Here is a 27,924-nt window from a genome sequence, read left to right as displayed (position 1 = left end):
CTGTTGATTATTAATTTTTTTTTGCATGCAAATCTGCGCTTTTTATAGTTTCTCAAAAATTTTTTAGAAGAGGTGTAAGAGAAATTGGTCGATAATTGATTGGATTATCTGTCTCACCTTTTTTGTACAGGTTAATCACAATGGTTAATTTTAGTTCTGAGGGAAAATTTTTCTTAAGGTAGGTAAGCATTGAATAGTTCTGTGAGGGGTCTTGCTAAAATTGCCGAAGCATCTCTGAAGGTACTTGCTCGCTTTGTTGTTGGTCCTCAGAATGAGTTCAGCTTAGTTGGGTTCAGCATTCTAAGGACTTGTAAGGATTCATGCTTTGTTATGAAACGAAATAAAAATTCATTGTTTTTTGCAACTTGGTTTGAAACTTATTTGAAATTTATAATGGAAGAGGATGTTGAAAAACGTCGCCCAGTTTCCTAAATTCGAGCTTTGGCTATATTTTGCTATCTGATGAATTTTCAAGCGCTCGGATTTCGATGTTGGATGAGCTGTTTTTGAAAGGAGCAGAAATCATTTAAAATTTTGAACCTATGGTGTTTTTGTTTTTCCCAACATTAATGAATTCACATTCAGCTATGAGCCTCTGACAATTTAAGTTTTCTTCTGGTTGTCGTGGAGACAATTTTTTTGCTAAAAAATAAACGGATCCAAATTGATCAATGTATCCCTCAATGTATCCTCTCATGGTGTTTTGCACCCCAGTAGTATTACATATTAATGGCTTTCAATACACCGGAAATTGAGGCAAACGGGCACAGAAGCGAATATAAAATAATTAAATCGGATGGGCCAATAAATAGTTTGGCCAAAATCAAGCGCTTAAAGAACAGTATAGTCAGCGTATAGGATGATTTCACACGTTTTTAGTTCTAAATAGTTTACATTAAGATTGAACAAAAGCGGTCCGAGAAGTGTACCCCGGGGACCTAATGATGTATTTGAATCCAGGGCGAAGTTTCACCATTAAAAATTACTTTTTGCATCCTACCGCTTAAGAAACTTGATGAAATTTTTACTGATGAGTCATTGAATCCAAGACATAATTTTTTAATAGTATAGTATCATTTATTGATTCGAAGGCTTTTATGAGATCGAGAAAAGCACATATGGTAAGCTTGCTTCCAATCAATTCCTTTTTAACGCGCTCAGTGAATTAAAGTAATGCGTCTACTGTAGAATATTTTTTTTGCATGCAAATAGTCTTCGATCTGCGCTTTGTATAGTTTCTCAAAAATTTTTGAGTGGAGGTGGCAGAGATTTTCGTCTATAATTGGTTGGATTATCTGTCTCACCTTTTTTGGACAGGTTAATCACATTGGTTAATTTTAATTCTGAGGGAAATTTTTCTCCTTAAGGTAGGTAAGCTTTGAATAGTTCTATGAGGGGTCTTGCTTAAATTGCCGAAGCATTACTGAAAGTCCAAGATGGCATTGTTTTCGGTCATCAGGATGGGTTCAGCTTAGATGGGGGGAGCATTCTGAGGACCTATGAGGATTCATGCTTTGTTATGAAACGAAATGAAAATTCATTATTTTTTGCAACTTGATTGAAACTTATTTGAAATTTATAATGGAAGAGGATATTGAAAAACGTCGCCCAGTTTCCCAAATTCGAGCTTTGGCTATATTTTGCTATCTGATGAATTTTCAAGCGCTCGGATTTGGATGTTGGATGAGCTGTTTTTGAAAGGAGCAGAAATCATATAAAATTTTGAACCTGCGGTGTTTTTGTTTTTCCCAACATTAATGAATTCACATTCAGCTATGAGCCTCTGACAATTTAAGTTTTCTTCTGGTTGTCGTGGAGACAATTTTTTTGCTAAAAAATAAACGGATCCAAATGGATCAATGTATCCCTCAATGTATCCTCTCATGGTGTTTTGCACCCCAGTAGTATTACATATTAATGGCTTTCAATACACCGGAAATTGAGCCAAACAGGCACAGAAGCGAATGTAAAATAATTAAATCGGATGGGCCAATAAATAGTTTGGCCAAAATCAAGCGCTTAAAGAACAGTATCGTCAGCGTATAGGATGATTTCACACGTTTTTAGTTCTAAATAGTTTACATTAAGATTGAACGAAAGCGGTCCGAGAAGTGTACCCCGGTGACCTATTGATGTATCTGAATCCAGGCCGAAGTTTCACCATTAAAAATTACTTTTTGCATCCTACCGCTTAAGAAACTTGATGAAATTTTTACTGATGAGTCATTGAATCCAAGACATAATTTTTTAATAGTATAGTATGATTTATTGATTCGAAGGTTTTTATGAGATCGAGAAAAGCACATATGGTAAGCTTGCTTCCAATCAATTCCGTTTTAACGCGCTCAGTGAATTAAACTAATGCGTCTACTGTAGAATTTTTTCTGAAACCAAATTGTCTGTTGGTTAATATTTTTTTTGCATGCAAATAGTCTTCCATCTGCGCTTTGTATAGTTTCTCAAAAATTTTTGAGAGGAGGTGGCAGAGGTTTTCGTCTATAATTGGTTGGATTATCTGTCTCACCTTTTTTGGACAGGTTAATCACATTGGTTAATTTTAATTCTGAGGGAAATTTTTTCTCCTTAAGGTAGGTAAGCTTTGAATAGTTCTATGAGGGGTCTTGCTTAAATTGCCGAAGCATTACTGAAAGTCCAAGATGGCATTGTTTTCGGTCATCTGGATGGGTTCAGCTTAGATGGGGGGAGCATTCTGAGGACCTATGAGGATTCATGCTTTGTTATGAAACGAAATGAAAATTTATTATTTTTTGCTACTTGATAGAAACTTTTTTTAAATGGAAGAGGATGTTGAAAAACGTCGCCCAGTTTGCTAAATTTATAATTCGAGCTTTGGCTATATTATGCTAACTGTCGAAATTTCAAGCGCTTGGCTTTGGATGTTTGGATGAGCTGTTTTTGAAAGGAGCAGAAATCATTATAAAATTTTGAAACTACGGTGTTTTTGTTTTTCCCAAAATTAGTGAATTCACATTCAGTTAAGAGCATTTGACGTTTTATTTTTGCTTCTCGCTGTCGTGGAGACAAGTTTTTTAGCAAAAAAATAAATGAATCGAATTGGATAAATATATCCCTCAAAGTATCCTCTCATGGTGTTTTGCACCCCAGTATTGTATTATTACATATCAATGGCTTTCAATACAACGGAAATTGAGCCAAACGGGCAGAGAAACGAATATAAAACAATTAAATTGGATTGGGCAGTAAATCGTTCGGCCAAAATCAAGCGCTTAAAGAACAGTATCGTCAGCGTATAGGATGATTTCACACGTTTTTAGTTCTAAATAGTTTACATTAAGATTGAACAAAAGCGGTCCGAGAAGTGTACCCCGGGGACCTAATGATGTATCTGAATCCAGGCCGAAGTTTCACCATTAAAAATTACTTTTTGCATCCTACCGCTTAAGAAACTTGATGAAATTTTTACTGATGAGTCATTGAATCCAAGACATAATTTTTTAATAGTATAGTATGATTTATTGATTCGAAGGCTTTTATGAGATCGAGAAAAGCACATATGGTAAGCTTGCTTCCAATCAATTCCTTTTTAACGCGCTCAGTGAATTAAACTAATGCGTCTACTGTAGAATATTTTCTGAAACCAAATTGTCTGTTGGTTAATATTTTTTTTGCATGCAAATAGTCTTCCATCTGCGCTTTGTATAGTTTCTCAAAAATTTTTGAGAGGAGGTGGCAGAGATTTTTGTCTATAATTGGTTGGATTATCTGTCTCACCTTTTTTGGACAGGTTAATCACATTGGTTAATTTTAATTCTGAGGGAAATTTTTTCTCCTTAAGGTAGTTAAGCTTTGAATAGTTCTATGAGGGGTCTTGCTTAAATTGCCGAAGCATTACTGAAAGTCCAAGATGGCATTGTTTTCGGTCATCTGGATGGGTTCAGCTTAGATGGGGGGAGCATTCTGAGGACCTATGAGGATTCATGCTTTGTTATGAAACGAAATGAAAATTCATTATTTTTTGGCAACTTGATTGAAACTTTTTTTAAATGGAAGAGGATGTTGAAAAACGTCACCCAGTTTGATAGATTTATAATTCGAGCTTTGGCTATTTTATGCTAACTGTTGAAATTTCAAGCGCTTGGCTTTGGATGTTTGGATGAGCTGTTTTTGAAAGGAACAAAAATCATTATAAAATTTTGAAACTACGGTGTTTTTGTTTTTCCCAAAATTAGTGAATTCACATTCAGTTAAGAGCCTTTGAGGTTTTATTTTTGCTTCTCGCTGTCGTGGAGACAAGTTTTTTAGCAAAAAATAAATGAATCGAATTGGAAAAATATATCCCTCAAAGTATCCTCTCATGGTGTTTTGCACCCCAGTATTGTATTATTACATATCAATGGCTTTCAATACAACGGAAATTGAGCCAAACGGGCACAGAAACGAATATAAAACAATTAAATCGGATTGGGCAGTAAATCGTTCGGCCAAAATCAAGCGCTTAAAGAACAGAATCGTCAGCGTATAGGATAATTTTGCACGTTTTTAGTTCTAAATCGTTTACATAAACATTGAAGAAAAGCGGTCCGAGAATTGTACCCCGGGGGCCCAATGATGTTATTGAATCCAGGCTGACGTTTCACCATTCACAATTACTCTTTGCATCCTACCGCCTAAGAAAATTGATAAAAATTTTACTGATAAATCATTGAATCCAACACATCAATTTTTTACTAGTATAGTGTGATTTATTGATTCGAAGGCTTTTGAGAGATCGCGAAAGGCACATGTATTAAACTTGTTTTCAATCAATTCCTTTCTAACGCGCTGAGTGAAGTAAACTGATGCGTCTACTGTAGAATATTTTCTGAAAGCAAATTGTCTGTTGATTAATAATTGTGTTGCATGCAAATAGTCTTCCATATGCGCTTTGTATAGTTTCTCAAAAAATTTTTGAGAGGTGTAAGAGAAATTGGTCTATAATTGGTTGGATTATCTGGCTCACCTTTTTTGTACAGGTTAATCACGTTGGTTAATTTTAGTTCTTAGGGAATTTTTTTCTCCTTAAGGTAGGTAAGCTTTGAATAGTTCTGTGATGGGTCTTGCTAAAATTGCCGAAGCATTACTGAAAGTCCATGCTGGCATTGTTTTCGTTCCTCAGTATGGGTTCAGCTTAGTTGGGCGCAGCATTCTGAGGACTTGTAATGATTCATGCTTTGTTATGAAACGAAATGAAAATTCATTATTTTTTGCAACTTGATTGACACTTTTTTTAATGGAAGAGGATGTTGAAAAACGTCGCCTAGTTTGTCAAATTTGTAATTCAAGCTTTGGCTATATTTTGCTGTCTGTTGTAATTTCAAGTGCTCGGATTTGGATATTTGGATGAGCTGTTTTTGAAAGGAGCAGAAATCATTATAAAATTTTTAACCTACGGTGTTTTTGTTTTTCCCGATGTTAATGAATTCACTTTCAGTTAAGAGCCTTTGACGTTTTATTTTTTCTTCTCGTCTTGGAGACAAGTTTTCTAGCAAAAAAATAAATGAATCGAAAAGGATCAATGTATCCCTTAATGTATCCTCGCATTGTGCTTTGCACTCCAGTATTGTTTTATTACATATCAATGACTGTAAATACAACGGAAATTGAGGCAAACGGGCACAGAAACGAATTTAAAATAATGAAATGGGATTGGCCAATAAATCGTTCCGCCAAAATCAAGCGCTTAAAATTTTAGAGATGGCGAATTAAATCAGTTGTCGTCATTATGGTGTGGCCAGGTTGCGCTCCACTCGGGTTCTCCGTGGCTGCACTCCCTTACTCGACGGGCGGAGAGGCGAGATTTTGCATCGGGATATACCTCCGTTACGCTGTTTTATTGGTATTTTTCACAATAAAATACTTCAAAGTGATGCGTTTGAAATTGACCAATCAAGTAAACGTACCAAAATATCAAATTTTCAACGGATCTGATTGGTTAAGAATTTTAAAACACTAATTTTACGCGTTCAACTAACCGACATTTTGCATAGTCTAATTCTAGATTATATTTTACCGCGTGTGGCCATGCATTGATATGAATCTATCACAACCGAACGTGAGATCAGTCTCTCTCCAAAATACACATTTTTTTCTTTCGGCTTAACGCGGCTTCTAAGCACATTTACGTTAACTTTTATATCGTATTTGAAAACATGGAACATTTGTTGTGCGATCATCCAATTCTGATTGGACGGCAATAAAATTTCTAATTTGGTATGTCAGCCATTTTCACTTGCGCCTGTAGTCCCGTTCGGCTTATACCACCACACCGTCATTATTAAATTAATATAATTCAGAGAATGCTGATTTTATCCAGAGAATGCTGATTTTGTCCAGAGAATGCTGATTTTATTATTCATTGCGGCTGTTCGTAGTGTTTCACGTTTTCCTAACAGAAATTTTTTGCTTCTCTGTGGTGACATAGAAAAAAATCCTGGACCCTATGACTCAAAACTTTCTTCTTTGGATGATGCTATATTTGGCGCTCAAACTGGCATTAAATTTCTACTTTTCAACGCTCGTAGCATACAGAATAAGTATCAAGATATATCAAACTTGCTCCAGCAGCTAGATTCGGAAACTTTTGTTATTGTAACTGAAACTTGGATGAGCGAAGATCAAAGCTGGAATATAAACCTCAGCGCTGAGCACAATTTTGTGCATAAAAATCGGTCACATCAAACAGGAGCAGCTAAGGGTGGGGGTGTAGGAATATGGATTCCTAAGAAAATAAATTTTAAGCGCAGAAGAGAATTTGAGTTAGCTGATCCGAAAATTTTTGAAACTTTGTGGCTGGAGCTAGGCAACCCTTTAACTGAAAAATGTCTCATTAACATCTCCTATTGTCCACATCAAAGCCTGGGTGACTTCTTTTTAGACGAATTAAGTGCAGAGGTTTCTAATGCGTTCTCAGCTACAGATAATATTCTCTTATTTGGTGATTATAACATTGATATGTTGAGCGTAAATGGGCAGAAAAGCCTTCAGAATTTAGCGGCGGGACTAGGATTACAGTTATCTAACATTGATATTCCTACACGCATAAGCAACAATAAAAAAAGTTGGATAGATCACTGTTTCTCGTCTAATAAGCAAATCACTAGTTGCAAAGTCTGCTTACCTCCTTTCGATACTGATCATAATGTAATATTTTTTCAGAGCAAACTTTTTTTGTTAGAAGAAAAACAAAATTTTTTTTAATACGAGATACAAAAAATTTTGTCGAGGAAAAATTTAATAGAGATCTGGCTCTTGCAGATTGGAGAACAGTTTATCAACAATAAAACTGCGATGAAATGTTTGCAGAGTTTAACAAAATTTTTCTGACAATACTCGAGAAAAATGCACCAACAGAGAAGAAATTAGTTTCTAATATAAAAAAGACTACTTGAGAAAAACCTTGGATGACAAAAGAAATTAAACATTTAGTTTCTGAGAAACATCGTTACTTCAATGAGTACAAATTGACACAAAGTGCTGAATCTTTTGCGTCATTTAAAAAATATCGCAACCTTGTAAACCGAAAGTTAAAAGAAGCACAAAATCAACTTTCAGAGGATTTTTTTAAGAAAATTGAAACCACAAAAGAGAAATGGAAATTCATTAAGAAAAAAATTGGAAAGAAAAATAACAGTCCAAACATCACTGAAATTGATGAGAATGGTACAAAAACGAAAGACAAAAAATCAATATGTAACGCTTTTAACAGAGTTTTCAGCGAAATGGGCATCTACAGAGGGCAGATTGTTCCATTGAACGTCGAAAAAATGGAGCGAACTTTTCAAGAGTTTAATTTTAGACCTTTTACTTTGAGGGAAATCTATAAAGTTATTGACAATCTAGACAACAACAAAGCACCAGTGCCGGGATACATCAATGCTTGGGCATTGAAATCCGGAAAATATGCTATTGGGACACATCTTCAGATTATATTTAACGATTGTATTCAAGAGAAAGTTTTTCCAACAATTCTTAAGGATGCACACATCACACCAATTTTCAAAAAAGGAGATGTTTCTGTTTTAACTAATTATCGTCCAATTTCTGTAACACCAACTTTTGCAAAAGTTTTTGAAAGGCTTTTACTTAATCAGTTATTAGAATATCTTGAAAAATTTGCGCTCTTGAACAAAAAAAAATTCGGTTTCCAATCTCGAAAGTCGTCTACTGATGCTGTTCTTTACTTTATTGAAAAAATAATAGGAAAATATGCAAGATAACGACACAGGTGCTGTGTTCTTAGATCTTGCAAAAGCTTTCAATTCAATTTCACATGAAATCTTTCTCAAGAAAGCTGAAAAGCTGGAAGGCGAAAATGATGTCGTTCAATTTGCGGATGACACTAGTATTATATGCAAATTTGAACGTAATGAAAATATTCCCCAAAAAATTCAAAAAATATTAGAACAAACAGACAAATACCTGACAGAGAATCAACTCACATTAAATGCCGATAAAACAGAGATGTTATTCTTTACAGATCATACTAATTCGGATCCAGAAATTTCTTTTAAAGGCGAAGTTATCAAACCAGCTCATGCATGTCGTTATCTGGGAGTACAAATTGATTCAAACTTAACCTTTGAAAATCACCTGAATACAGTTTTAAGCAAAATGGCTAATGCAATTCGTTCTTTGTATCTTGTAAGAAATCAAATACCTTTGAAAGTAAGAATTGATGTTTTCAAGTCAGTTGTACTCTCTCATCTTTCTTTCAGTGGAGTATTCCTCCAAACTCTTACAGTGAAAAACATAAACCGCATAAACAGGCAAATTAACTGGGGAATAAAAGTTTGTTATTTTCGTCAAAAATTTGACCACTCCATTGATCTTCTCATTAAGGATCGTATCCTACCAGCCGAATTGTTTATCTCAAAAGTTAGCCTAATGAAGCTACAAACAGATATAAAACAATGGGAAACATCCGAAAATTTTAAAATGTTCACTAGTCGCCATAACGCCAGACAGAACAAATCAAATTATTATAAAAAAGAAAACGAAAACGAAGTGGAGTAACAAATCTTTAATCTTGAAAAGCGTTCAAAAATGGAACAAATTGCCCTCTTCAATAAGAACTTTTAACAGTAAAACTTGCTTTAAAAATGTTTTAACCGAGTTTTTGCTCGATCAACACAGGTAAGTACCCGTTAATAGACAAATAGGAGCCTTCAAATCCTATTTTTACCTATAAAAACGAACAGCCACAATTTGAAGATTACTATATTAATAACAATGCTGATTATTTTATTTAACATTTTAGAGCATGTAGATATCTAACCTTAGGGTTATAGTCTGAGTAATTTACATGTTTCAAAAAAAATAATAATTTGGATGCTCTGGCCCGAAATAATAATTTAGCATATTTTTTATTGTTGTCTGTGTGCGTGGTTGAACTTCTGTCATTTTTTGGCTTTTTGTCTAAAATATCATCAGTTTGAAAGGTGAACTACTAGCTACCAAACAGAGTAAAGGATTTGAAATGGGAAATCTAACGTTTTGGAGGTGCAACCCGACTGATATACTTATGTGAGTTGCAATTAATTATTGTATTCAATTAATTGCAGCTATTTGATTGCTCGGAAGTCAATTATCCATCAGGTGATTGAAAAACTTAAATTAATTGCAATCAATTGAAAAATTTAAATTAGCGGTCGAACGTAGTGTTAGCTCTATGATTAAGCACGATAAAGAAGTTGACAGTATAACAAAGCTGGAATGAGTTACTACTAAAATTGTCAGTTACTAAGCAAAGGACATCCAAAACTCATTTTTGATTAACAGAACTACTTGTCTCTTGACATGCTCACCGCTGGATTTTAATTTATTGACTACAACGCAAATCAAAAGTAGACAAAGAAAAAGAAGACAAAGAAAAGAGTATGGCAAAAAAAATTGTTTTTTTTTTGAGAAAAAGAGACAGAAAAGATTATGAAAATGAACCCTCTTTACTTTACTGAAACTATTCACTTTGAATTACTGAAGCTCTCGGAAGTTAGTATAAAGAGAACAGGATTAACAGGAAATCAAAAATTTCAAATTTTGTCTTATTATTTGGGAGAGGTAAAATTAGTTAAAATTAGTAACTCTCTAATCTCTGATTCCTGGATCGAGGCCAAATGGTTAACTTGTAAGAACTTGCAAGTTCTTACAAGGCGATGCATCGCCTTGCAAGTTTTTCTTCCAAAAACTTGCAAGTTCTTACAAGTTAACCATTCGACTTACAAGTTAACCATTCGACTCACAAGTTACTTCAAGTTAAACATTCGCACTCACCACACACCACAACACGCATCACGCACACACAAGCGCAGGCACACACACATACACACACACACACTAAACCGTAAAAAGGTTGCAAGACATGAACGTAAACGGATGTTTGTAAAATATAGAATCTGCAAAAGTGTGAATTGAAATTATAATAAGATAAAAATGAAAGGCCACTAAATTATTTTGAGAAAATGCTGACATATGGCTTTGAAAATTCAATCGAAGTCAAATTTTTGGGAACACTTTTAAAAAAGCAATCGCGAAGAAACTAGTTGAGATCTACTGTTTTTTAATGGAATTGCAAAAGGATTTCTCTTGAATTGATAAAATTCAAAAATCAACAAATTTGTCTACTTAGATCGAATTGTATTGTTATCCAAACATAGCAACTAACTCCCATGCGCTTTCTACGATAAATGACTGAATGTTAAATTGAATTAACCAATAGGAGTTGCGCTCGACCGGAACGAACTTGCAAGAAACTTACAAGTTAGCTATTCGTCTCGCAATTTCTTACAGGTTAACCGTTCGACTTACAAGTTTCTACAAGTTAACCATTCGAATCGCAAGTTCTTACGAGTTAACCATCTTTTGCAAGAAACTTGCAAAATCTTACAAGTTAACAATTCGGGCTGGACCCGGGTTTACTCATCGCTGAATGGTGATTTTAGTTGTTACTGATTTAAAATTGGTTTCTAATTGACATAAAAAAAGCAAATATACGTTAAATCTATTTCCGTTACAGCTCACAGACTGCTGTTAAATAGGCTTTGATGTTTAATTTTCAAAGGTTGCTTAATTTTTATGGCTGTGATGAAAACTTGACAAAAATTTTTTTAATTTTGATTTCTCAAAACACCAGTACGCGAGTTCATGTTCGTGTTCCGAATGTTTTGACAGTTATCTTGCTCTTGATGTTAACTAAGTCTGATATGCCCACTGATATTTATTCTTTTCATTTAGAATGTTCCGTGAAATGAAAGCTGTCATGTTGCACAAACATGGTTAAAAAATTATACTTTTTCAGTAATGGAAAAATTAGACAGTTAGGTCCGAGAGGAGGCTCAAAATGCCTTTTTACGATGTCTTAAGTCTCTGTCATAATAATAACCGGATCTTTTCCGTTTTTGCCTCCCCCCTCCCAAGTACGGTATGCGCCCCCCAGTTAGAGAGCATGTGTCATTACATAGTAAATAAAATAATATGCGCTGGGGGGAGGGGGCACAAACGGAAAAGATCCTAATAACCATTTTTTTGAGATTTTCGACTCACAAATTTATTTACGTTCTAATTTCCCCATTACCATTATTTCTAAACAAAATGCGACGCAGATGGTGCTCCTATGAAAGGTCCGATCTGTGTTCGAATATGCTCTGCAATTTACATTGAATTGGATTAATTCTTTTTTAAAAATACTCGAAATCTTAAAAAAACAATTGTTGTATGAACTTAACTTTTCGATAACTTGAAAATTTTAACTTGCTCGAACTGGGCCGGCTGTCTTTATAATCTAACAATTTGCACAAGAATGATTAATATTTTTTTGCTGAAGGTGGAAAACAATAGAAGTTTTTTTTCTGTAGTATGTAATCCAATCAAGTAAATTATGAGTCTATTTATCAACGGAGCTGTCCGAGAATAAAAGATTTGATAGTTTTTTTAAAAAAAATTATGGTTCGAGTGGAAATGTACTTATTCGAAATGTTTTTGGAACCAACAAGTTTCATCGGTTGAAGAGTGGACTCGACGCTTGTAAAACTTTACTGATCTCAACATTTCAATAACTTTCAATCTTGGCTTCGGATAAAACTCTGTAGTCGTTAAAAAATTTTAGAGATTGTATTTCACAAGGTTTTTGAAAAGATTGTCACTCGATGCGTTTAACCGAAGTTTTGTTTCTAGGTGCATAATTTAACAATCTTTGCATTTGATAATCCTTCCTCAGAATGCAATTGTATAATACTTTTTATTTGTTTCCACTTACCCCTGTAAAGGATTCTATTGATATTTGTTTTTTATTTTTTATCATCTTAAAACGTTTTGGGTTGATCCGTTCAACTTATTTTCTGACTTTATAGTATATTTGCTGTTAATCCTTTGACTTTTACCTTATCTTACTTTTGTTTCATACTTATTCTTTGTTGATAGATTTATAAAAAATGCCAAATACTTTATTAAGACGTAGAGCTGGAAGGACCCCGGATCGGCCAATATTCACCCAGTGTTGGGGAGGGGTGTTTCTGTTCTAATTTTCGTTCTTTTTGTTTACCTTATTTGTCAATGTCATGCAAAGGTTCTGAAGTGAACACCTTTTTGTTATTCCAGATAGGTCCAGTTGACAACGCCAAAGTGGTGCAGGACAAGATCACTGGACAGTCACTGTGTTATGGCTTTGTCAAGTTCAAACTGGCACAGGATGCCAAGAGGGCAGTGGACACTTTCAACGGACAATTCGTCGGACCCAAAAAGTTAAAGGTGAAATTTGTGCATGCTCTCAAATCTTGACTGATCAACGATTCACTTTTTGAAAACTTTGAGTGCACTTTCGCTCAAGTTTTTAATTACTCTGAAGCTAAGTCTGTAGCATTTATTCTAATTGCTATCTTTTAATCCCAAGCTATTTACTTGACTGATTTGAATTTTCTGCCGAGTTTTGCTGAGCTAAAATGGCCGGATTGACAAATGTTAAACTACTAAAAGTAAAAAAGTGCACCAAAAAATTTCACTTTATTCGGAGAGTTCACGAACTCCACTTAGCTCGAGGCTTACTTCAGTTAAGCTCGTTTGGAGTTTGAAAGAATGAAGCCCTACTAGTCTAAAAGATCAAATGTGAAAACTTTTGACAGATCATGCCAAGTTTGTAAGTGTTTGCAAATTCTCTTTGTGTGCCTTAATTTGCACCTTAGAAATTGTAGAAATATTGCCAGGTTTGCAAAAATTTGCAAATAAGCGGCCGAGCTCGTTCTGGTCGATCGCTGCTGAGATTAGCAGCAGTCGCTATTTTCCTACCCATAGATCACAGATTAATTAATTGGTCCAAATTAAAAACATTTAAACTACCTAACGTAAAAAAAGAACAGACAAAACAGTCCGAGACAAAACAGTCCCGAATAGCAAAATATTCCCAGACAAAATGGGCACTGACAAAATAATCCCAAGAAAGGAGACAAAACAGTCCCAGGCGAAATAGTCCCAACTTAACATAGAGGTTAATAATTGCACACCAATTAACAAAGAAGCTTCTTATGTTATTAATATGCTTGTAGGTCATTGAACAAATATTAAGCTCACTACAGCATAGTTTTTGCCATAAATATGTATTTTTAAACAAGTTCTTTTTGGCTCATTTGACGCCAGTTCGTGTAGCCATAACCTAATAACGTCGGGGGAATCGCTGTCAATGACTGCGTACGGATTGACAGATAGTGGTGGCTTAAGCTTAAGGAAACGAGCCTCATTGGCTTAGTGCGAGGGATTGATAGCGCGCAAACGTGTGTGTAGGAGGGGGAAATTTTCCCAAAATTGACCTCAAACTCGTTAAATTATGCAGCCTTGTATCTTCGGTTAAACGTATAATTACAGACTTGAAGAGCTCTGAGAGCACTGAATTCGATCGGGATTTACTCATTTGTACACTTTTCGAGGACAATGTCAAATTGTCAGACAAAAAAATACAGGAAAACCAACCGGCCCTGAATACTTTTTGAAGTATTTTGTTTGAGAACATTGAAATAAACTGAATTAACGGAATATGAACCACTTTTTTTCCTACTGAAGGACTATGCAGAAAAATTACTATCTTTGCGATCTTTTATTAAAAGACCAATAAGGAAACGATGGGCAATGTATTCCAAAATTAGTAAGATAAGATTAATCTCAACAAATATCCTCAGAAAGTTTGAAAAAGCAGTAAAAGTTGGTCAAATATTCACAAAACTTTCTTGCTGATGTTTAAAGCCGAGTTTGCAAAATTATGCATTCATTTTGAAAACATTTGTATAGAGGTCAGATTTTTCAAATCTCATATCGTTAGAAGTTGTTCTCATAATATGAGATCTTTTACACATTTTTTAACCTTTCCGGCAGAACTGTCAGAGACAAAACGGTCCCAAATTGTTAAATTTCCCCAGACAAAATAGTCCCGAATAAATATCAGCACAATTGTTAACCTAATCTACAAACAATTAACAAGCGTAATCTATGAGTTACGCATCTGAATGCATTGTTTTTAATTGATATTAATTAAGATTAAACCAAAAACTTGTTTCAAAATACATCTGGTTGGCAAAAACTATGTTGTAATCAGCCTAATCTTTGTTAAATAACCTACCGTCATATGAATAATTTAAGCGAGTTTCTTTGTTAATTGGTGTGCATATATCATTTTCTATGTTTTGTTAGGACTCTTTCGTCTGGGACTGTTTTGTTTGCTTTCTTGGGCCAATTTTGTATGCAATATTTTACAATTTGGGACTGTTTTATCTGGGATTTGTTTTTGTCCGGACACGCTAAAAATTGTGTAAACGATTTCATCTTAGGTGACCAACTTCTAACGATACGAGATTTAAAAACATCTAACCCATCTGCAAATTTTCATAAAGCTAATGTACTATTTAGCAAATTTGGCCTGAAATTTAAACAAGAAAGTTTTGTGAACATTTCACCAATTTTTACTGCTTTTTTTAAATTTTCGAGGTTATTTGCTCAGATTATGCTTATCTTGCTAATTTGTGATTATAGCTGCGAAGCTGTAAGCTGAGCGTAGCTATATTGCGGTGCTCTTGGTTTTTTTTTGTTTCGTCGTCTGACGCTTCATTTTCGTTTTACATTTGTTCTAGAACATTCTGTCTCGTCACTGCTTAAATGGCTTTTTCGCGCTTGATTTCACGCTTTCTGCGTGACCTAAATTGCGGTTATTCAGAAACAGAATCTGTTCCTAAAACAAGGTTGATTGTAAGATAACAGATTGTATGGTCCGACAGCCGAGTGGTTAAGGCGACTGGCTGTTAATCCGGATATCGCCGGTTCGAGACGCGACAGGGAAAATTTTTTTGCACCCAAAAACAACCTCCTTTGAAATAAAATTGTAAGTTTTATAGGCGGCGGCTATAACTATTATCAACTCACTTCTGTATCTTTTTCCATCTGTATTTTAGGGCACGCAAGTCTATTTCGCAGCTATTCCGGCAATCTGCCGGCTATGTTTACAGTGCCTATCGTTTCCTTATTGGTCTTTCAAAAGATTGCAGAGATTGTAATTTTTCTGCATAGTCCCTTCGTCGAAAAATCTGGCTCACATTCCATTAATCCAGTTATTATTGTTCTCAAACAAAATAGTTTTAAAATTATTTAGGGCCGGCTGGTTTTTTTGCAGTTTTCTGTCTGACAATTTGACATATTGTCCTTGAAAACGGTACAATTGAGTAAATCCCGATCGAATTCAGTGCTCTCAGAGCTCTTCAAGTCTGTACGTATACGTTTAACCAAAGATGCAAAGCTGCATAATTTAACGAGTTTGAGGTCAATTATAGGAAAATTTTCCCCTCACACACACGTTTGCGCGCTATCAATTACTCGCACTAACCCAATTAAGCTAGTTTCTTTAATCTTAAGCCACCACTATCTGTCAATCCGTACGTCAAATGAGCCGATTGAGCTAATTTTGTTTTTGAAATTTGCGATGGGAGGGTCTAAATATGATGCAAGCGCACGTTGCCGAATATCGTGCTTCAAAAATGCCTATTTTCCAAAATGATTGATTGTAATCCTGATTAGAAGCAATTCTTGTGTCTTATTTGCTTTTGAAAGGTAATTTTTGAAAGTTCAACTTGATCGTATGTGCGTTGATTGGTTTATAAAATTGTCACTGCATGAGCAGTATATGGGACAAAAAATAACTTGATTTAGAGTTAATGAGCTTTTAAAGTCTCTCTGAGCCAGAAGTCATCAAATTTATTGTCTTCCTGACATTTTATAATTCTGAGTCTTTATGAATAGCCTTTTGTCATTCAGTTTTTTAAGCTGTAGATATGGGAGAGTAATGGATAAGAATAGTCATCCTTGTTAGTGGTGAGGAAATGTTTCAGAAGTTTAGGCGATTGAACTACTTTTCGAAAAAAAGCAGAATTAGAATGCAGAGAGTTTTTTCTGGTCTCAGAATTTCTAATTATTTCTCTGAGCAATCTGACCCTATTTATATTAACAAAAATGTAATGGAATAAATTGCGTTTTTTTTTCAAGCGAAGGGATTAGAAAGGCTTATGTTAAAATTTAATGCCCGTTTATATTTTGATTCGTTATTTTATTCTGCTCTGCGAAGTAATATCTATGGCAAGAAAATGACTAATAAATGACTAAAGTTTGTTCAGTTTTAAATCATAGGATAATCGTTGACAGTCTTTGACCCCTTTTTGAGAACTTAATTAAATTGAGCTGATTGAATATAGCCAAATTATCAAATAATTTTTAGAGTTTTTGCTACTGCAATCCGCACACTCTAAAATTGTTGAAATTGTATATAACTTAATTACAAATTCCCCAAGTTGGTGACATCTTGAGGATGGGTTATTGAGTCCAACCGTAGGTTTGCCCTATTCCAAAACTAATGTTAGTTTCGCAACCTTAGCTCAATGATGCCTATTTTTCAAAGTTTTGACTGTGCAAAGTCAAATGTTCAAAAACTTTTGTCCTGAGATTTCGATTGTTGAAAAAACTTTTAAAAGCACAGCTTCGATAGTCGGTCTGTCATTGTTTTAAATATAACCCAGCCACCATGGGCTTATTCGTGAGATTTAAAACCTTGGTACTATACATTTACAAGGCTGCTCGGTAATGTGCAATTGCACATAAGGTTCCGACCCCGCTCATCCACAATTTTGGCATGATTTTCTACAAAATGAGGAACATAGAACCCCCCCAAAAAAAAAAATTAAGTATTTTTAAAAATTGGTGTATGAACGAAAAGATAGCCTCCAAAGCAAATAACTCAGTGGTGGAGTGAATAATGGTGCATTAGATTGATGTGATGTGCAAATATTAAGAAAGCGAGTCAAGAGGAACAAAATCAAACAACAACAACAACAAAAATTAATTAAATCAAAAACTTCATGTCCGTTTTAAACAACAAAACTTAAAGTCAAAATAGCGTCAGATAAAACTGATATTAAACAAAATAACTTTTAATTCATCCGAAAAGATATGGGACTACTCAATAAAAAGGCTTGGTAACAATTAGACAATAAAGAACAAAAACAGTAAAGTTGTAAAATTCTTTACTGTTTTCGTTTTTTAAAACAATTAATTTTTTTAAAACCGATTTTTTAAAACAATTAATTTCAAAGTAATGAAAACTCTTAGAAATCAACTAAAATATCCCTTAGGTGTAACCTTACCAATTCTTCTATAGAGGGAATTAAGAACTGTCGGTATTCAATTTTTTATGGGGTTACAAAAAGAACAACAAATAAACAACAAACAAAAAATCAATTGAAACTTGGCAGAAAACGCTTTCGAAACCGTAAAGCCATACTATGGCCATCAAAATATGTTCGATTGCACTTTTTGGGAGCACTGATATTGTATTATGTAACCTCTCAAAAATGAAGTTAGGTAACATGTAGATAAAAATGAAAAAAATTGCAAAATTAAGTAACACTTAAACTTTTTTTCGAAAAAAAATTTCCGAAGACATGAGCGCCATTAATTACAGAATGAAATAATTAAATAGTTTAGTTTATTTTTCCAAAGCAAGCCCCTCAGAATTGAAACTATCCAGAATATGTCTTACGTCTACAAAAAGAACGTCAAACATGACAAAAATCAAAAATTAATTTACTTTTTCGTGTCGAAGCCAGTAAAGGAATTCTTTAAAAACATTAGATTGTCTGACACCAATCCCTCTTGAAACAGTCATTTGACAACAATCATGTCATATTTGGCTTTTAATTAACAAGACTAGATAACAAACAGACAACAAAAGGAGCAAAATTGCAAAGTTATGAAAGCCATCAGCTATCTACTAATATCAAAATATCGGATCATCTATTCTTCCATGAAAAGCCAGTGAAACCGGGTCTTTGTACTGGATTTTTCATGCGACTTAAAAGACAAAGTAAAAAGGACAGTTAAAGACAAAATTTAAAAAATACAAATAAATTCTTCGAGAAAGTAGTGTCGAAGCCGTTAAAATCATAATCTATATCTTCAAGGATTTCAATTTTTATCAATTTTGCTTTAATTGAAAGCCGATAATGTGATATACGAACTGTCAATAACGTGATAATCTGACAAAACTAGAAAACGTGAAAAATGGGCAAATACCTAAAAAAATTTTATGAAATCTAGTAATATCAAAGCCAGAAAACCATAATTTAAGACGTAAAACCGCAATTAAGATTGAATTTGACTTCAATAGAAGGAAAAATTATTCTTTCATTGCTGACAATAAGCTACAAGTTGACCAATTTAAGAGAAAAATAGAGGCAAAGTTCACTAAGTCACTATTTATTTAAAAATCAAATACTTAAAGTCAAAACAACCATAACCTTTGGTTTGAAATGTTCTGTTATTTAATTAATGTAGAATCATTTTTGGATTATACCAGTCCAAGATTGGTACAAAACTAGCCCTGCTAATGCTGTTTGTTCATTAGGAACACTTAATTCTTCGACTGTTCTAGATATTGATATTTTTTTAGTTAAAAACTCAAAAATAGATGCTGCGTTTTTGATAATCAACGAATAAATTTAACAAAAACGGCAAAGTTTTAATTACAGAGCACTCTCAACGGAATTTGAATTAGAAAATCCCCATTTTGAGTCTAAAAAGATTGTGTTAGTGGTGGTTGGATCTGTACTTCCTGTAAATTTAATCAAACTGGGCCGAAGAAACTTATTTCGTGTTGTTTTTGATGAAAAAGTCTTAATTTTGAAACATTTAGCCAGAATTTTTGACAAAAAAATTAATAAAAATAGCCTACAATAAAGTTTTTTGTCTTTTCAAATAAAAATCAACAACACTTTTAAAAAAAAAATTAACAAATTTTAGCAAAATTGGCAAAGTTTTAGTAAAAAAATTCCGGAAAATGTGAATAAAAGCTCACCGGAATTCACTCTATTTTCTCAAAATTTAAACCTCGCTAACTCCCTGTAAAAAAACGAAAATTAAAAAAATCTTTTTAATTCCATATTCTGCGCTGGATAAGCTTTCTAATGATAGCAGTCTCAACTTTCTACGATGAATATATCGATCGGCCAAAATTGACTGAACAAAAAAAACCCATTTGAGTATATAGTTCCTTCCCCCTCAAGAGGGGTCAGAACAATCATCCATCAAGTTTCATGGATATTGTTTGTTGTGTTAGGTTTCCATAGCCCGTCCCAGTTCTCCCCAGATCAAGGATGCCAATTTGTACGTCAGTGGGTTCCCAAGGACATTTTCCCTGCAGGACTTCTGTCGTCTCTTTCTCTCTTATGGCGAAATCATCACTGCCAGGATTCTCTTTGACTCACTTGGAAGGTAAAGTAGTCACACTGAACGCACTGAAGATCTGAAATTTTGTGCTAACATCATTAACGATCCGCCTGATCTAAATTTTAGCTGAGCTGACTCAAATAAGAGTCTATATGAAGCGATTTACAGAAAAATGGAATTTTCGTCTTGTAAGGATAGTCGAGACAGATGATTCTTGCAAGGCTCCTGCAAAAAAAAATAGTTATTTCGAAAGGTTCTTGCAAAAAAAACAAGGTTTTGTTGCAAGATTCTTGTAAAAAGTGGTAATGTTGCAAGTGGTAATGTGGCAGAAATTTTGTAAGATGCATTTTTTTTTTGCAAATATCTTGCAAGATAGGTATTCGAAATCGATTGTAGATTGCTCCGATTATATCAAATTGCAGGCGCACTTAAAGTATAACGGATTTGTTGCATGTTTAAGGTTCTAATGAAGCTCACGTCAGTTTCTGAAGAAAGAAGCGAGGACCAGTTGGTTTTTTTGAAAAAAATTATCTGATTCGTACATCTAAATTTTGCTTTTTTATGCATTTTGGGTAAACGGCGCATATATCGTTCTGTGAAAAAAAGAATTTTGATTTATTATTCTTTCAATTAATTGTCTAACAGGTCACGTGGTGTGGGCTTTGTCCGCCTTGATACACACAACAATGCCGAGAGAGCTATCAGCCATTTGAACGGAAGCAAGTTTCCAGGGTTTCGAGAACGCCTTAATGTCAAGTTTGCAAACCCTAACGGCAGTGGACCTGCAAATATGCATAACGCCGTTGCTGCTGCATACTATGGGCTTGTAACTTCACCTTCTTACGTTACGGCTCTTGATTGGGCCATGGCAGCTGCAATGTCATCCAATAGGAATCTGTCTCAGAAATGTCCGAATGAAGCGAAGAAAGAAGTGGGGGAATATGGGAAAAGTTTGGGAAGCGAGAAAGATAAAGAGACTGGTTCAGGTAGTGGGAGTTTGTCTTCGGCCAACAAGAAGCGACCTCTCAATTCGGATGATAGTGGGGTAACTGGGAAAACGCGAACAAGTGGGAACAAATTCCGAAAGGTAATTGATTTTGACTCACCCTCCACCCCTCCCCCCCCCCCCCTCCCCCTCTCAACCAACCAAACACCCACCAACTTACAGGTCAAATAAAATGAAAATTTTGCAGTCCTTGTAATCCTATATCAGCTGATGTGCGAAGTTCTGTATCTGAAACTATTATGACTTTACAAGCTATTCTCAATACAATAATGATACACAAAGTTTCTGAATTTTATTCAGTCAATTTTATTCTGGAGGAAACATTCCCAAGAAATGTTGCCTACTTACTCGCGTGGAGGTCAACTAGCCTTATATGATGAAAACCTTCAAGTATGATTAAATGACCTTTATCAACATCAATTGAAGATACCTTTTTTCTAATAGAAAGGAATTAAAACCGAATGCAATTCCTGTTTAACCTCCGATATCGACCCGGGCTGACCACCCAGAGTGTTTCAGTACACTGAACCGGCGTATTTCAATATTAACTTGTAAAACCAGACTGAAACAGCTTAGTTACATCAAAAAAGTTGGTTATTATGTCCAGAACTCTTTTTTACTTCAACATGACTATTTGAAATGCTGTTAATGTTAAATAGGTATTGCTGTTCGCCCACTGTATCTTGCCAAAAAATTTGTTTGAAACATGTTGGTCGTTTTCAAATCAGTTGTGCTCTTGAATATATTCAGTTGAATGTTTGTTAAAACATTGTCGGTTTAGAATTCCTACCCTATAAATCAACTGTTAAACTGGGGCATCGAAATTGTTAAGTATGTCAAAAATATGGCCTTTGTCGGTTTAAATTGATCAAATCTGATGTTCTCCCATTCCAATTAACTATTTAAATTAACCCTAAAGAAATCGCAGCTGTGATGCAATAGGGAAAATAAAGGTGCAGAGCTGTTTCAATTGAAATAAAAACCAGACAAGACAATTAATTTTGTGAAAGAAAAATAGTTTAATGAGAAGAAAACTGGAAAAATATCGCCTATACTGAAAAGTTTTCAATAACAGAATAAAATACTTGAGCATGTTCAGTAGAAATGAGATGAGCAATTGAACACTTGAATGAATTTTATTTTTTTTCTGAGATAAGACCATTGAACGTATAGTAAGCATTGTTTAGTTCCTACTTTTTACGTTATGATGACGAGCACCCAAATTGATGTACAACCTTGATTATAAATTTTCAATGAATTTCTTTTTAACTACTCTCAAACGAAGTTTGAAACAATTATTGTTAACCTCTTTGTCTTATTTTTGCCACTGCAAAATTTTTGTTTGACCATTCTTGCTCTTTTGTCATATAACATTATTTCTAGCTTTCGAGTGACTTTTCCACGCTTGAATTATTATTTTTGCGTGATCCAATTTGCTCTCATTCCTAAATTAAATCTGCTGCTATAAAAGCGACTGTAGGCGAGGAAATAGCAAAGCCGTTCACTCTAAAAAACGTGCAGGTAAATTTACCTAAAAATGCAGGTAAATTTACCTGAACTGTGCATGTATTTTGGCGTTCCTGCACAGTACCTGCACGGTACCTGCACGTACCTGCAATTGCAGGTAATTTTACCTGAAATGTGCATGTAGTCCCCGTGCACATTTTACCTGCAATTTACCTGAACAGTAAAAATTTTAGGTAATTTTACCTGCACGATTTACCTTAAATGTGCAGGTAATTTACCCTTACAGTGAATGAATTTACAAAGAATAACTTTCGGTGGTATGTATTAAGTTCTCAGTCTTCCATTTGCCAAAGCAAATTTTTCGTTAGAGCAGGGGAGGCTTGGAACTAGCCAAGTTTGCGGTTTCTGGTTTAAATGTGTTTTTGCTGAGTGGAAGATTAAATTTTTTCAGTTCAGTCAACAAAATTATATTCATTGTTCACCATTTTTCAATAGTAACTTCCGGTCCAAGAAAAGTCCCAGAGCAATTCAGGAAATCTTGAAAGTGTTTTAAAAACGAAAATGAAATTTTGTTAATGATATTTTAAATTTTTTGTTCACTTCAGTCCATCTTTGGAAAAATCATAGGGAAGCTTTATGGAATTGTCTTTGCTATCTGAAAAGAAAAGCTACGAATTTTATTTTCAAACTCAGTTTTCCTGTAAAAATTTTCCTTCAAATTCATACCTTAAAATCACAAATAAAATTTGCAGGTAAATTACCTGAATAATGTGCAGGTAAGCAATTCCGGGGAAAATTGTGCAGGTAAATTTTACCTGCACTTGGCCTTACCTGCACACTGTTCAGGTAAATTTACCTATACATTATTTAGAGTGTTATAGCGTAGTAGTACAGGTCTCAGACGCATTCGGGTAGGGAACGGATAAGAGGTCATCTGCTCTCAGCGTGTTAGACTTTTTAAATGAACAATTCAACTCAATGGCAAATTAAACAGTAAAGTAGAATAGCCTGACGAGCAAAATTTATTGCTGCATTCAAGCAAAATGCAATCAATTTTTTTTGTTGCAAGATAGTCATATAGTAACTATTGATAGTACGATAATGTCATACATGAAGCGAAACCCAAAAAAAGATCCGGAATCCGCCACTACCACTTTATCAGTATTGTCACCTATGCACAATATACTAAATCATTTTCATTATTTCATTTATTTCCTGACCATTGCTTTGCGATGGATTATGTGGTTGGCATAGATTATTCGACAAAGTTCTACTTATTTAAAAGCCTTGTCATCAACTTTTCAATAAAATAAGACGTTATGGAGATTTGTTTAGCATGCCTACATCTTTGTCCAGAGCCATTGAAAGGTTCGTTTTGACATGTTTGGTCATATTAAATTAACATACATTGCTGTGTAAAGCTGGATTCCTTCACGAGTGGTAAATTTTTGTCACTGTTGCTTGTTTCATGACTGAGTGATTGTAAATTTATGTTGTGGCTGAGCTTACTAACTCAATAACCAAATTGAATAGCGCTTCAAGGCCATTTCAAGCTTTAAAGCTAGAATAGCATGAAGAGCGAAATTTAACGCTACATTCTACTGAAGCCATACGGATTTGTTCACTTTGTTCAACATTCATATTTAGCAACTATTATTAGTACACAATCGTCATACCTGAAGTTAAATTGAAACTCAAACTCGAACTACGCTATTATTGCCACGTATTCAGGTGTTCACAATAACACAAACTTAGCTCAAAGGAGCAAGAGATAACCAACCTGGTAAGCCAGATTCGATGAATTTTGCTATTTTCTTACCAATTCAGAGAGTGCAGGGCACCGTATACGGTATCCCGAACCCCAAACGCAGTGTATTCAGAGAATCTTACGACATAGTAATCTACAACCAATCAGAGATGCAATTTTGACATGTACGGCAGTATAAATAGAGCTTGAAAAATTACCAAAAGTCAGTTGAAACTCGTAAATTTGGTAATATTAAACACGTACAGTGCGTATTGAAGCACACTTTCTTGAGCGGTAAATTATTTGTTATTGTGTCTTGTTTCTGTAGATCATATTACTGATTGTACCGTTTTAACTTCACTTTGACTTGTGAAAAGAGAATTAACTTTGATATTCTCAAAACCTTCTTTCCGAGGAACGAAGTTCCTAAGTAAGAGAAACTTTTTGCAAAGCACATAGTCAGTTGCTCTTACTAATTTTAACGAAGCCAACTCTAGTTCGACATTGGTGTTATTGAAGCCAATAGAGTGACTTGCAAACATTAAATTTAGAAAATTTGTTATCGTTGTTCAGTTATTGTTACACTAAGTGTGAGTTTTTCTATAATTTTTGAGAGAGAAAGCTGAAAATTTGCATAGTTATAGCCAAGTTATAGGGCTACAATCTGTATGAACGGGAATTCTTTTATTCGGTTTAAAAATTGAGTAATTAACAAAACTCAACAAAATATTGATAGTTTCAATTTGAATTATTTTGCTATTCTGAGAGAAACGAGTTGGTTATACAGCAAAGCTGAGCAAATAGTTATCAAGGGAAATAGAGCAACAGGTAATGCAACGGTAATCTACATTTTTGCGGATAATACAGTTCACAAAAGTTAACTGCAAAAACACAATATACGGACAGATTTGAAACCGCTGAAACGAACTGGGCGGTGTAAAGTTTGCCTTGACTTTGATAGGAAAGCAGCCGTTACATTTGGTCCGCCGACCCGGACAGTGGAAGGCAAACGGCTGTCCAATCTGATGAAGAGAGTGCCGAAGGCAGCCCGCAAAGAAAAACGAATCGACAGCGCAACGCCAGTGAGGCAGAGCGAAAGGTGCGAGTGCAATTCACAAAACACGTTGAAGAGTTGACCTCGCTTAAAAGGAACAAGCAAAGCAAACAGCAACCAAGGAATTCGAGCACAACCAGCAGAGAGGAGTTTTAATCAGCAGCTCAAAAGTACGACAAGAAGTTCCTAGATTTAGTGGAAGATGTTAACACTAAAACAGGGATTGGCTACATAATAATTGAAGATTCAGATCAACCCAACTAACTAAAGGTCCTCTACCAACAGACTGTTCACCTTCTAGAGGAAGAAATACCCAGGCAACCCGCAGCGTCGGAACAAGCTAGTGCCCTATCAAGCTAATTTTGTTGAAGAACATCTGAAAGAAGCAAGAAAGTGCCAAGCAAGTTTGGACTATCATTGGCTTGCATTATATAAGCAAAGGCACGCAACCAGCAATGAATGCAGAGCAAAGCAACTCAACTCAAGCAGTGAACGACAGCGAGAGCAATGACAACTACCCAACGGACAACCCAGTTGCGCAAACAGTGCAAAATGGAGCAACAGCAGGTGGCCAAGAGACGGAGAATGTTTCGGAAACATCTTCAACAAAGCAAAGGCGCGAGGAAAGGATGAAGAAATTCGATGTTGAATTCGAAACCAAGATGCGACTAGAACAGGCAGGATTTTAGCGGAGGAGGCTAGAGCTGGAAATGCAAATGAAGGAACTGGAAACCAAGCACCAACTACTGGAGGAAGAGCACGGGCTAGAGCGCAAAGTGAAGAGAACAGCATTAGAGAATGATGCCTGTTCCCAATCAACTAGAGCTGGAGACAAATCACCCTTGAACTGGACCCCAAAGAAGAAAGATGTCTCTGACTGGGCCAGTAGGATCGAGAGCCTCCTAAGGCCAGAACGATCAACAGCTCGCTTCGAAACAACCGCTGAAGTGAACAGGCAGAGTCACTTCTCACGATATCGCAGTTCACGAGACCGTTCCTCAAGTGTTGAAGACCGTTACGTTTCCCGCAGAGCTGGTCTACTACGATACAACAGTTGGTATGCAGGTAGCAGTAGCCTACCAAAGCTGAAGTTGAACAACTTTGATGAAAATCCCCTCGAATGGCCGGAGTGGTCTAGTATGTTCATTGCTACAGTGGATCCACGACCAATACCAGACTCAGAGAAGATGAGCCATCTAAAGACTCTCCTGACAGGCGAGGCAAGGTCAGCAATCTCTGGAATGGTCTATTCTGGACAGTTCTATGGTGCTGCATGGAACATTCTGGAGTGGAAATTTCGAAGGCCTCATGTGATCATTGATGCACAATTGGAGAGTCTTCGCATAGCAAGTCAGGTTAAACCTCACGACTCAACAGGTCTGATCAGTTTCTCAGTTATTGTTTCGAACTTTGTGAATGTGCTCAAAGATTACAAGCAGATTGGTGATCTGCAATAAAGCTCGACACTATATATGGCAGTAGATAAACTACCTCAAGTTCTCAAAGAGAAGTGGTGGTTCTATGTTGATGATAAAGATGAAGATTGACCTGATCTGATAATGTTTGAAAATTGGCTATCAAGGATAGCATTCGTGCACGAAGGGTTTTCAGCTTTCAAGGGCGAGCGAAGAGAACAAGACCGAAGAGGCATACATAGAGACAAACAGTTCTCAAAAACATCGAACTTCAGTGCTAGTTCGAACGTTAAGGAAACAAAGCAAACGCAAAGTGATCACTGTCCGCTAGCTGATGGCACTCATAAAATATGGAACTGTCCACTATTCAGGAACGTGAGTGTGAATGATCGGTACGCAGCAGTGAGGAAGCAACGCTTATGTTACGAATGTCTAGGAAAAGGACATGCAATCAAAGATTGTAAAGTCAATGCGTGCGGCATCAATGGATGCATCAAGCAGCAACACCGATTGCTACAATCAGAAAACCAAATGGACGAGGGCAATCACTCAGTCAACGTAAGCGCAGCAACAACCAACCAGAGTGAAGAAGTTACTAGCTGTCTTCAGATAGTGCCTGTCTCAATACAGAGCGGTGGCAACAGGCTGAACACATGCTTTCCTCGACAGTGTATCAACGGTTTTATTCATCGATTAAAGTGTGCAAGAGAAGTTACGAGCCCAAGGCACCGATGTGACGCTCAACATAGCTAGCATACACGGAACAAAGGATCTGAAGACAGAGAAGGTTTCTCTCAAAATAAAGGGACTACATTCAAAGGTGCATTCAATCGAAGCGTTTGCAGACCCTTCAATCTCCTTGGGAAACACAAACTAAAACTACAACAAGCTGAAGCAAAGCTCCAATCACTTGAGTGTTCTACCCAACAAAAGATTCAACTTGCTGGAAGTTGGCATCATCCTTGGTCAAGATGCTTATGAGCTACAACGCCCATTGGACTACAAGATAGGAACACGAAGTGAACCTTTCGACGTTTTAACAGAGCTAGGATGGGCAGGCAGTGGACCCATGACGGGCAAAAGAAGACAAAATGTTTGTCATTTCGCCTTCACTGAAGATGTGAAAGTGGCTGAGAAAAACCAACCTGGTGGGACATAGAAACCTATACTTCCAAAATCAACGTCGTCAGTCAGTCAAAGAAGGAACTGCAGGCACATAAGATACTAGAGAGTACGAAGAAGTTGACAGGTGGGCGGTACGAAGTGGGAACGCTGTGGAGTGAACCAGAGCCAAACCTGCCGAACAACTACAGCTCAGCCTTGGGTCAGCTTTACTCACTGGAACGAAGATCCCAAAGAGACCCAAACCTGAAAAGGTTGTATCAACAGTCAATAGATACAGATGTAGAAAAGGGATTCATATAATTTTTGGTTGAGTCCGAAGTGAAAGGCACCTTCGGGAAAGAATGGTATTTGC

The 27,924-nt window shown here is 35.6% G+C and overlaps 1 protein-coding gene across 1 annotated transcript in view; it reads left to right on the top strand.

The window, feature by feature from the left end:
- LOC142337841 (uncharacterized) overlaps positions 1-27,924 on the top strand; it is an 84,004-nt gene that overhangs the window by 36,476 nt on the left and 19,604 nt on the right. Inside the window, exons 3-5 of the mRNA XM_075387392.1 lie at positions 12,613-12,762; positions 19,649-19,803; positions 20,404-20,845. Of these exons, the coding sequence (XP_075243507.1) occupies positions 12,613-12,762; positions 19,649-19,803; positions 20,404-20,845 (747 nt within the window). The remainder of the gene's footprint in view (positions 1-12,612; positions 12,763-19,648; positions 19,804-20,403; positions 20,846-27,924) is intronic.

The sequence above is a fragment of the Convolutriloba macropyga genome, chromosome 4 (genome assembly GCF_964194025.1).
Source record: "Convolutriloba macropyga chromosome 4, txConMacr16.3, whole genome shotgun sequence".
NCBI classification, from domain to species: Eukaryota; Metazoa; Xenacoelomorpha; order Acoela; family Convolutidae; genus Convolutriloba; species Convolutriloba macropyga.
The sequence above is the reverse complement of the archived record's forward strand: the minus strand, read 5'-3'. Positions and strand labels throughout refer to the sequence as shown.